The following is a 12,371-nucleotide window of genomic DNA, read 5'->3' on the forward strand; positions in this document are numbered from 1 at the left end:
TAGAACCATCTCCAGTAACTAATTTTGATCAGTTTTGTGACCGAAACACAGTCGAGGTCACTGTGTTTTTTATTTGGAGTATTACTTAAAGTGACTCTATGAACATACTCTCATTTTCATTTGGTTTGTAGTCCAAATCCATATCTCCCTTTTACAAGGACACAAATATGAGGGCGCACAACTCTATAATGTTATATTCAAGATGCTCAAAAGAAAATACAATCGACACAAAAATATAGCTGGATATACCATTATTGTGTGACGATTTGGGTCATCGCCAAACAATGTATAGAAATTCCCTAGAACACTAGAATTTTTCAAATTTTAAGGGGCAATTTGGTGGTTATATACGCTCGTCGTGGCCTAACGAGTTAGCAATCAAAGTTATATGGCTCCACTGACCGTCCCTCCTCCCTTAGTGATCATAATTGTCCTAAAATACGCAAAACATGTTGTTGATTACCATAAATTTCCTGTTAGCAACATTCTGTTCGACTAGCCAATTGATGGCCCTTCGAGTTCCTTTATATCGTGTAACGCCTAATTAATATGTAGTGGAGAAAAAACTTTCACGGTAAAAACATGATAGCTAATATGTTCAAAGGTAAATATAATCTCAAAATGTTGGGACTTAATATAAAACGATTGATATACATGAAACGACATCGGAAAATTTGAAAATTGTAGTGTATCACATAATATATCCATGGATCTTTTATATTAAGCCAAGGGTACAAATAGATTCATCGTGGCGACTCTTATTGGAACAAGGGAAAAAGACAAATACATAAGTAAGATGATACATTGGCTTCCATACAGCTGATGGTATCAAGATTATTCAAGACAAAATGACTATACGACCTTGGCCATAGAAATCATGCACAAGAACGCATGATTAGGCTTCAACAGACTGAATGACTGCACCATCATTACAGAAACGGGCACATGCGTTGCTGCAGAGTCCCATGTCGAATTTCATCTCTTGGCCACGGAAAACTGTTACAAAATAGTTGACGTTATGTATGTCTAAAACACAAATTTTTTCTATGAGATGAATAAAAAATACAAAAATGTGGTAAATTAAAATTACCATTGTCCACGTTGTCACAGACAGAATTCCTGCATCCAATGGTGCAGTACTGAGTGACATCTGGTTCACCTGCCAAAGTAATTTGAACAATAAGTACTTAAATAATTTCATGTTAGCAGGTCATTATGAACAAGTTGAAAATAATAACAATGATATCTCTTTACCGGATTCAGGGAGAAGATTCAGTTTAGGATAGTCACTAGGACATTTTGAACCGCTTATGATTTTACAACCACAAGCACCTGCACAGACTGGACGGGAACCACCGGCGAAACGGCAAGTGTTGTAGCAGTTTCTGGCAAACGTGGTCTTGCAGCAACTCTTTCCCTCCACCTGGACCTGCTCCAGAACTAAACCTAGTATGAGAACACAAATGACCACACTCTTAATACTCTTACTGGGTGCCATGGTTGGCTTGTTGGCTTTAATTTCTCCAGAAGAATGAGAAATGGCTACGTTGGATTGATGGAAATCCTAGAGCACGAGGCTCCTATTTATAGAGGGAAGGGAGTGTGTCCACTCAGTTTCTGCCGGTGCGAATATCTCTCTCACTCAACCACTATTTCGCAGTAATAGGAAGTCACATGGGTTTGGTCTCTTGTATCCACAGCAGGATGGTCTCACCAATGGGGCCATGCATCTACTGTCTTGCATGAGAGCAGCTAATTAGTTACCAACCACGTACTCTATAAAATTGATAGAGGAGTGCCTCGTCACCTCATCATTTATAGTAGTAGAATGTAGTGCCAGATATTTATGAATTCATTGCCGAGTTGGCCACTTAGATTTGTAAATGATGACTTAATTAGATTTGTAAATGATGACTTCCAATTTTTCTAAATGGTGATTTATATTTGAGTGTTTGCATCTGGCTTGCCAAGCTGGTGGCTTAATTAAATTTCATTGTTGCATCTCGCCTGACAAACATATGAAAGAGGGAATATAGTTTTGCAAATTTAGACACCTTATTTTATGCAAGGCTTACATTAAAAATGAAATACTTTTATTGTGAATATTAATTTGTGAAAATCTCTAGTCTTTCGAAGAGAGTAGTTACTATCTTCATGAAGTAGGAGAGTGAAATTTCATATCGAGGAGCCTACTTCCAAGTTCTGGTTCCATAATTGAGTGCATGCACCAGCTAGGACGGATGACTCAATCATTATCATCATTTTGACCACGTGACCCAGCTACGACTGATGAATCGATGCTTATAATATGTTTTGTACTGAGCAACCAAGTTTCAACCTTCGGGCCTTGATAAAAGCAACTCTAGCAGACCCCGCAAAAATTTGAACCGCAAAATGCGTTTGCGGTTTCACGAAGATTGCGTTTGCGGGTCGAAAACTAGCGCGGCCGAACATAAACTGTATCTAGAACTGCATAATTTGAAAAAACACTTTCGCGGGAGAATATAGATCATGATCAACACAATATAAACATAGTTCATACTACATGGTACGTTAATACTAGTACTAGAGGAGGAGAAGGACGCTCAATCCTCCTCACCGGAGCTGAAGAGGTCAATGTACTTCGCCGTCTGCTCCTCGCGGATGCGGCGCCACTCCTCGTGCTTCTCCTTAGCGGCAAGGTTGGCGGCGACCGCCTTCCGCCACTCGAGGTCTTCGAGCTCCTCGGCGTGACGTCGGCGCTCCGCCTCCTCGCGCACGCTCCGCTCGGCGATGACGGCTGCAACGGCGTTGACGTCGGCGACGTAGTCTTCCGGCCCGACGAATCCGTGATAACCCAAAAGTATAGGGGATAAATTGTAGCATTTCTCGATAAGTAAGAGTGTCGAACCCAACGAGAAGCTAAAGGTAGGTCAAATATTCCCTCAAGTTCTATCAACCACCGATACAACTCTACGCACACTTTACGTTCGCTTTACCTAGAACAAGTATGAAACTAGAAGTACTTTGTAGGAGTGATAGAATATGCTAGCAAGAAAATAAAGAACACGTAACTAAAAACTAGAGGCTGCTAAGACAAAGAAACAAATACGTTAGTTTAACGAGTGTGGGAACTGGTGGTAGGAGTTGCGGAATTGTCCCTAAGCAATTGACTACGTTATTAGACCGATAGCTAGTTTTATGTGGGAGAGGCCACTGCTAGCATGTCATCCCTTACTTGAAATTCTATGCTCTTATGATTAAAACTATTAGCAAGCATCCGTAACTAGTAACATTCATTAAGGTAAAACCCAACCATAGCAATAAGATATATTGGTCCCCCTTCAATCCTCTATACATTAATTTCTATGCTAGGCTGAAGCTTCTGTCACCCTTGCCCTCCAATTCATAGTCCTATCAACATACTACTAACCCTATGGTGTGATCCATACGCGCGCTCATATGATGGGCACCAAAGGACAGCAACATAACCACAAGCAAATTAAACCAATCATAGCAATTCATCAATCACCGATAGGACTAGGAAAATCTACTCATACATCATAGGATGGCAACACATCATTGGATACTAATATGAAGCATAAAGCACCATGTTCAAGTAGAGGGTACAGCGGGTTGCAGGAGAGTGGACCGCTGAATATAGATGGGGGAAGGTGATGGAGCTGTTGGTGAAGAAGACGGCGGTGTTGGTGTAGATCGTCGTCACACTATGATGTCCCGGACGGCGTTCCGGCGCCGCAGGGACAGACGAGGAGAGAGCCCCCCTTCTTCTTATTCTTCCTTGACCTGCTCCCTAGATGGGAGAAGGGTTTCCCCTCTAGTCCATGGTCTCCGTGGCGGCGGAGGGGCGAGAGCTCCTCCGAGATTGGATCTCTCTCTCTGTGTCCTTCTGTTTCTGCGCTGCCAGATTATGGCTTTCACCGTTTCTTAAATTCCCAGAGATCCGTAACTCCGATTGGGCTGAAATTTTAACACTATTTTTTTCCGGATATTAACTTTCTTGCGGCGAAAGAAGGGCCCAACAACCTTAGGTATTGGTCACAAGCCTGCCAGCCGCGTCACCCCCTAGGGCGCGCCTAGGGGGCTTGTGACCTCCTCGGGCATCGTTCCGCGTAGATTCTTCTTCCCAAAAATCATAAATATTCCAAAAAAATCATCGTATGTTTTTTATTGTCTTTGGACTTCGTTTGGTATGGATAATCTGCGAAACAAAAAACATGCAACAAACACGAACTGGCACTGTGGACTGGATCAATATGTTAGTCCCAAAAGTAGTATAAAAAGTTGCCAAAATTATATGAAAGTTGTAGAATATTGGCATGAAACAATCAAAAATTATAGATACGAGGGAGACGTATCAGCATCCCCAAGCTTAATTCCTGCTCGTCCTCGAGTAGGTAAATGATAAAAAAGACAATTTTTGATGTGGAATGCTACCTAACATAATCTTGATCATATTATCTAATCATGGCATGAATACTAAAACACGAGTGATTCGAAGCAATAGTCTATCATTTGACATAAAGACAAGAATATTTCAAGCATACTAACAAAGCAATCATGTCTTCTCAAAGTATCATGTTCAAAGAAAGGTATCCCTACAAAATCATATAGTCTGGCTATGCTCCATCTTCCCCACACAACGTATTTAAATCATGCACAACCCCGGTTTTAGCCAAGCAATTGTTTCATACTTTTGTGTTCTCAAACTTTTTCAACTTTCACACAATACATGAGCATGAGCCATGGACATAGCACTATAGGTGGAATAGAATAGGGTGGTTGTGGAGAAGACAAAAAGAAGGAGATTGTATCACATCAACTAGGCGTATCAACGGGCTCTGGAGATGCCCATCAATAGATATCAATGTGAGTGAGTAGGGATTGCCATGCAACAGATGCACAAGAGCTATAAGTGTATGAAAGCTCAAAAGGGAACTAGTGGGTGTCCATCCAATATGCTTGCTCATGAAGACCTAGGGCAATTTGAGGAAGCCCATCATTGGAATATACAAGCCAAGTTCTATAATGAAAATTTCCCACTAGTATATGAAAGAGACAACAGAGGAGACTCTCTATCATGAAGATCATGGTGCTACTATGAAGCACAAGTGCGGTAAAGGATAGTAGCATTGTCTCTTCTCTCATTTTTTTCTCTTTTTTTTGGTGGGCTTCTTTGGCCTCTCTTTTTTATTTGGGCTTCATTGACCTCTTTTATTACTTCCTCACATGGGACAATGCTCTAATAATGATGATCATCACACTTTTATTTACTTACAACTCGATATTTAGAACAAAATATGACTCTATGTGAATGCCTCCGGCGGTGTACCGGGATGTGCAATCATCTAGCGTAGCAATGACATCAGAAAACGGACAAGCTATGAAAACATCATGCTAGCTATCTTACGATCATGCAAAGCAATATCACAATGATGGTGCGTGTCATAATAAACGGAACGATGGAAATTTCATGGCAATATATCTCAGAATGGCTATGTAAATGCCATAATAGGTAGGTATGGTGGCTGTTTTGAGGAAGTGTATATGGTGGGTGTAATGCACCGGCTAAAGTTGCGCGGTACTAGAGAGGCTAGCAATGGTGGAAGGGTGAGAGTGCGAATAATCCATGGACTCAACATTAGTCATAAATAACTCACATACTTATTGCAAAAGTCTATTAGTCATCGAAACAACTTACTACACGCATGCTCCTAGGGGAAGGGTTGGTGGGAGTTAACCATCGTGCGATCCCGACCTCCACACAAAGGTTGACAATCAATAAATAAATCATGCTCTGACATCATGACATAACGGTTCACCATACGTGCATGCTACGGGAATCACAAACCCTAAGACAAGTTTTTCTACGAATACACAATTACTCACTAGCATGACTCTAATGTCACATCTTCATGTCGCAAAACTATTGCAAGGAATCAAACATATCATATTTAGTGATCTACAAGTTTTATATAGGATTTTATGACTAACCATCTGAATGACCAACTCCTGTTAACTCTCTAAATAGGTATAAGTGAAGCATGAGAGTTTGATTCTTTCTACAAAAGATATGCCCCGCTCTAACAAATATAAGTGAAGCAAAAGAGCATTCTACAAATGACGGTTTTCTATGTGTAGGCAAACAGGAAATCAAAAATTCAAATGATATAAGTGAAGCACATGAAGCATTCTATAAAGCCATACTCAAAAGATATAAGTGAAGTGCAAAGAGCATTCTATAAATCAACCAAGGACTATATCATACCAGCATGGTTCATAAAATAAAAAGGAAAAATAAACACAAAAGACGCTCCAAGCGTTTGCGCATATCATGTGACGAATAAAAATATAGCTCCGAGTAAAATTTCCGATAGATTGTAGACGAAAGAGGGGATGACTTCCGGGCATCCCCGAGCTTAGACGCTTGCGTCTTCCTCGAATATTACCTTGGGGGTGCCTCGGTCATCCCCAAGCTTAGGCTCTTGCCTCTCCTTATGCCTTCATCCATCGTGCTCTCAACCAAAATTTGAAAACTTCAATCACACAAAACTCAACAAAATATTCGTGAGATCCGTTAGTATAATAAAGTAAATCACCACTTTAAGTAATGTTGTGAACTCATTCCAAATTCATATTAGCATTATATCCACTGTAATCCAACTTCACCATTGTTCATACCCCCGATACTACCCATAGATTCATCAAAATAAGAGAACAATGCATAGAAAACACAATTTGTCAAAAACAGAACAGTTTGTAGTAATCTGAACGTATATCATACTTTTGTTACTCCAAAAATTCTGAAACAATTAAGATAATAAAGGAAATTTGTATATAAATCAGCATAAAAAAGAATCAACTCAATAGCACTCTCTGTATAGAAATAATAAATTACTTCGTGAGTGCAAAGTTTCTGTCTTTTTCAGCATGATCAAACAACTATCACCCAAAATAATCATAAAGGCTTTACTTGGAACATTATTTTTATAATGCAATGGAATTTTACAAGGGGATAATTATTTTTGCGAGAAACTTCCATGAAAAATTCTACATTGTTTCCATGAGCATGAACACAAGTGTTTCAAGGTCGACCCTCACTTCCGCAATGCATCACCTTTGAATCGCTTTTCTTTTTGAAAAACTTTAAGTTCCCCTATATATTTTTTGTTTTTAAACTAAATAAAAGCACTCAACAGAACTAAATGACTCTCTAAATCTTCCGGGATGTCTCCCAGGCAGCGCTTTCTTTAAAACCATTATGCTAAGCATAAAGTGCTCAAGTAATGGATCCACCCGGATCCCAAGGTATATCAAAGCCAATTTTAATTAACGATGATTTGTAATTTAGTAGTGAGCACAAGGTAACATATATCATGCAATGACGAAGGCTAACTCTCTTCCTATGCATTGTCATGTCATAAAAGAATAATTCATGCACATCAAGTAAAGGCCAATACATAGCATAAGATGTTTCTTGCAATTTTATTGTATTGGAAGCATAGAGAGGTGGAGATGTAGTTCCTCTCTCATAATAATTGCAAGTAGGAGCAGCAAGCACATGCGTATTATATTCATCAAAATCATCATGCGTAATAGTAGAAGGCAACCCATCTATGTAATCCCTATAATAAGAGCAAACTTCTCCGATATAGTGTAGTTGGGAGAGTTCAAAAAGATAGTAGGACTATCATAAGTGGGTACGATAGCAACAATTTCATGTTTAACATAAGGAACTACAGCAAGTTCATCTTCATAAGCATCATTCATATTGCATCATGGCCACAAGCATAGCAAGCATCAAGTTGATCAAAAAGGGATATTTCAAACGAATCCAAGGGATCATACCAATCAACATAGAATTCATCCTTCGGTAAGTACGAAGGGAAATTAAACAATATATAAGTTGAAGAGTTACTCTCATTAGAAGGTGGGAACGGGTAGCTAGTCCGCTCTTCCTCCTTTTGTTCTTTGCTCTCCTCGTCATCTTTTTCATCTAATGAGCTCACAATTTCAGCATTTTCTTCTTCCATAGTTTCCTGCAAAATATTATTCTCTTCTTGGGCAGCGCAGAATTTCTCCATAAATCGATCAATATGGGCATTATATTAATAATTAGTATAACAATTACTAAGCATAACCAAATTTTCAGATCGGTACGCAGCACCATCATTATCATCAAACCTTTTAAACAGAGCTTCAATTTCATAAGCACCCATAAAAGCAACAAACTCTTCTATTTGTTCGACATCATAGTAATCATATATACCATTAACATAAGAAGCAAAGGTTGCATTCGCATTAAATTTACAAGAAAATGGAAGGTGTTGAGCCTTCATCCTAGAGCAACAAGTAACATCATATCTCGAGCATAGCTCCCAAGCATACCATTTCAACATATGAATTTGATCCAATAATAGTTTCCCTTTTTGAGTCAAGCGATTATCCCTAAAGTATTCACGTTGATCCAACGTCTATCCCATTATATAATTGAATGGGGTTTTCTCAGGATTATTAAAGAAGTGCATAATATTTTCCACATAACGAGTATCGAGGGTTTTAGGAGGTTCCCCATCTCCATTAGTAGAAAGTACACCTAATTTTTTTTTGTAATTCGTGTTCCATATCCACAACTAAAGATAGAGAACAACTTAGAACAACAAATAAATCTACTTAGTGATAAAGCAAAGAAGCACACACGAGAATATTCACCCCACGCTATTGCTCCCCGGCAACGGCGCCAGAAAAAGGTCTTGATAACCCACAAGTATAGGGGGTCAATTGTAGCCTTTCTCGATAAGTAAGAGTGTCGAACCCAACGAGGAGCTAAAGGTAGGACAAATATTCTCTCAAGTTCTATCGACCACCGATACAACTCTAAGCACACTTTACGTTTGCTTTACCTAGAACAAGTATGAAACTAGAAGTACTTTGTAGGAGTGATAGGATAGGCTAGCAAGAAAATAAAGAACACATAAGTAAAAAACTAGGGGCTGCTAAGACAAAGAAACAATTACGTTAGTTTAACGAGTATGGAAAAGTGGTGGTAGGAGTTGCGGAATGGCCCCTAAGCAATTGACTACGTTACTAGAACGATAGCTAGTTTTATGTGGGAGAGGCCACTGCTAGCATGTCATCCCTTACATGGAATTCTATGCACTTACGGTAGGAACTATTATCAAGCATCCGCAACTACTAACGTTCATTAAGGTAAAACCCAACCATAGCAATAAGATATATTGGTCCCCCTTCAATCCCGTATGCATCAATTTCTATGCTAGGCTGAAGCTTCTGTCACCCTCTCCCTCCAATACATAGTCCTATGAACATACTGCTAACCCTATGGTGTGATCCATGCGCGCGGTCATATGACGGGTGATAACCCACAAGTATAGGGGATCGCAACAGTTTTCGAGGGTAGAGTATTCAACCCAAATTTATTGATTCGACTCAAGGGGAAGCGAAAGAATATTCTCAAGTATTAGTAGTTGAGTTGTCAATTCAACCACACCTGAAAGATTTAGCGTCTGCAGCAAAGTATCAGTAGCAAGGTAGCATGATAGCAGTAGTAGCAACAGTAACCAGTATCAGCAAAGTAACAGCAGTAGCAACAGAGTAACAGCAGTAGCAGTGACAGCAGTAGCGGCAAAGTAACGTAGCAAGGACCAGTAGGAAAAACTCGTAGGCATTGGATCGGTGATGGATGATTATGCCGGATGTGATTCATCATGTAACAGCTATAACACGAAGAGATAAGTAACTAGCTCCCGTTCGTCAATCTAATGTAGGCATGTATTCCGTATGTAGTCATACGTGCCTAGGGAAAAGAACTTGCATGACATCTATTGTCCATCCCTCCTGTGGCAGCGGGGTCCTAATGGAAACTACGGGATATTAAGGTTCTCCTTTTAATAAAGAACCGGACCAACGCATTAACACTTGGTGAATACATGAACTCCTCATACTATGGTTATCTCCGGGGGTGGTTCTGGCAATTGTCACTCCGGGGTTGCCGGGTCATAACACATAGTAGGTGACTACAACTTGCAAGATAGGATCTAAAACACACATATATTGGCGACAACATAATAGGTTCAGATCTGAAATCATGGCACTCGGGCCCAAGTGACAAGCATTAAGCATGGCAAAGTAGTAGCAACATCAATCTCATAACATAGTGGATACTAGGGATCAATCCCCGTCAAAACTAACTCGATTACATGATAGATCTCATCCAACCCGTCACTGTCCAGCAAGCCTACGATGAGATTACTCACGAACGGTGAAGAACATCATGGAATTGGCGATGAAGGAAGGTTGATGATGACGATGGCGACGATCTCCCCTCTTCGAAGCACAAAACGGACTCCAGATCTGCCCTCCAGAGGAAGAACAGGAGGAAGAACAGGAGGTAAAACATGATGAACTCTTCTCCCTGATTTTTTTCCGGACGAAAGAGGTTATATAGAGCTGGAATTGGGGGCGGCGGAGTCCCAAGAGGCTCACAAGCCTGCCAGCCCCGGCGGGGGGTGGGGTGGTGGCGGGCCTGGTGGGCTTGTGGGCTCCTGGCTCCTTCCCTCCAGTTGATTCTTGCGCCAATATTTTTTATATATTCCACAAAAAATCCTCGTAGATATCCAGGTCATTCTGAGAACTTTTATTTCTGCGAAAAAACAACAGCATGGCAATTCTGCTGAAAACAGCGTGTGTCCGGGTTAGTTCCATTCAAATCATGCAAATTAGAGTCCAAAACAAGGGCAAAAGAGTTCGGAAAAGTAGATACGAAGGAGATGTATCAATGGGCACCAAAGGATAGCAACATAACCACAAGCAAATTAAAGCAATCATAACAATTCCTCAATCACCGATAGGACAAAGAAAATCTACTCAGACATCATAGGATGGCAACACATCATTGGATAATAATATGAAGCTTAAATATAGATGGGGGAAGGTGATGGAGGTGTTGGTGAAGATGACGGAGGTGTTGGTGTAGATTGTCGTCACACGATGATGTCCCGAGCGGCATTCCGTCGCCGCCAGGAGAGAGGGGGACAGAGCCCCCTTCTTCTTCTTCTTCCTTGACCTCCTCCCTAGATGGGAGAAGGGTTTCCCCTCTGGTCCATGGTCTCCATGGCCGCGGAGGGGCGAGAGCCCCTCCGAGATTGGATCTCTCTCTGTGTCCTTCTATTTCTGCGCTGCCAGATTCTGGCTTTCACCATTTCTTAAATTCCCGGAGATCTGTAACTCCAATTGGGCTGAAATTTTAACACGATTTTCTTCCGGATATTAGCTTTCTTGCGGCGAAAGAAGGGTCCCAACTGCCTTAGGGATTGCTCACAATCCTGCCAGTCGCACCCCCCCTAGGGCGCGCCTAGGGGGCTTGTAACCTCGTCGGGCATCGTTTCGCATAGATTCTTCTTCCCAAAAATCATAAATATTCAAAAAAAAATCCCCGTAGGTTTTTTATTGGGTTTGGCCTTTGTTCGGTATGGATAATCTATGAAACGAAAAACATGTAACAAACAGGAACTGCCAGTGGGCACTGGATCAATATGTTAGTCCCAAAAATAGTATAAAAAGTTATAGAATATTGGCATGAAACAATCAAAAATTATAGATACGACGGAGACGTATCACTCCGAGACGGCCGAGCGGAGCAGGCTCCTCGGGCTCCTCCTTGACGGCCCGCTCCTCCGGCTCCTCTTCATCCTCTGACAACTCCCTCTTCACGGGGACAAGATCCACGCCGGAGGAGGAGGAGCTCTCGGCATACGAACATCTAGCGGAGGAGATGGACACGCGCTGTCGGTCGTACTCCTCCGTCTCGCTCCACCGAAAGCTCGCCGGCTGCGAAATGCCGCGGTTGGTCCACCTCCGGGCCCCGCGCTTCCTCGCGGCGTTTGAGCGGACGCGCCGCTCGCGCTCCGGGTCGCTTCCGTTGCCGAATATGCTGCCGGGGCCGCGTCCGGAGCTCGACATTGCGGCTGGAGGCGGGGGAGGTGGTCGCCGGCGGCGAGAATTATGGAGAAGGGGTGGGGAATCGCGGGATAGGGTTTCGACCCACAAACGAACCGCGGAACCATAGATATAGCGGTTGGGACGTGCTGTTTGCGGGCCGCGCCAAATTTTTTACGGGCTGGACGAGTATGCGGGCTCTGTTCTGCTTACAAAATTGGACCGAGCCTGCATATTCCCCGAACTTTTTACAGGTCTGCATGTTTTGCGGGGTCTGCTAGAGTTGCTCTAAGGCACATCACCACACGATGGGCCTGCATGGTCAAGAATGGAGGTGATGTATCATTTGTCCACAATAATGGAGGCTAGATCGTCTACAGCCGAAACATGCGCAAATCCGGCCCCTCAACGGG

General features: G+C 41.8%; 1 protein-coding gene across 1 annotated transcript; it reads right to left on the bottom strand.

Moving 5' to 3' along the window:
- Nucleotides 1-740: 740 nt before the first annotated feature.
- LOC123403514 (leaf-specific thionin DB4-like) lies at nucleotides 741-1,556 on the bottom strand. The gene is made up of 3 exons (XM_045097446.1): nucleotides 1,255-1,556; nucleotides 1,091-1,159; nucleotides 741-996 (listed from the first exon to the last, which is right to left on the bottom strand). The coding sequence occupies exons 1-3, from the start codon at nucleotides 1,496-1,498 to the stop codon at nucleotides 896-898; spliced, it is 414 nt and encodes a 137-aa protein (XP_044953381.1). The 5' UTR covers nucleotides 1,499-1,556; the 3' UTR covers nucleotides 741-895.
- Between the last annotated feature and the right edge of the window lie 10,815 nt (nucleotides 1,557-12,371).

The sequence above is a fragment of the Hordeum vulgare genome, chromosome 6H (genome assembly GCF_904849725.1).
Source record: "Hordeum vulgare subsp. vulgare chromosome 6H, MorexV3_pseudomolecules_assembly, whole genome shotgun sequence".
NCBI classification, from domain to species: domain Eukaryota; kingdom Viridiplantae; phylum Streptophyta; class Magnoliopsida; order Poales; family Poaceae; genus Hordeum; species Hordeum vulgare.

Coding starts and splice junctions, on each gene's coding strand:
- LOC123403514 (XM_045097446.1), bottom strand. CDS start 1,498: ATGGCACCCAGTAAGAGTATTAAGAGTGTGGTCATTTGTGTTCTCATA. Junction 1,160..1,254: donor GAATCTTCTCCCTGAATCCG/GTAAAGAGATAT, acceptor TTACTTTGGCAG/GTGAACCAGATGTCACTCAG. Junction 997..1,090: donor CTGTGACAACGTGGACAATG/GTAATTTTAATT, acceptor ATTTTGTAACAG/TTTTCCGTGGCCAAGAGATG.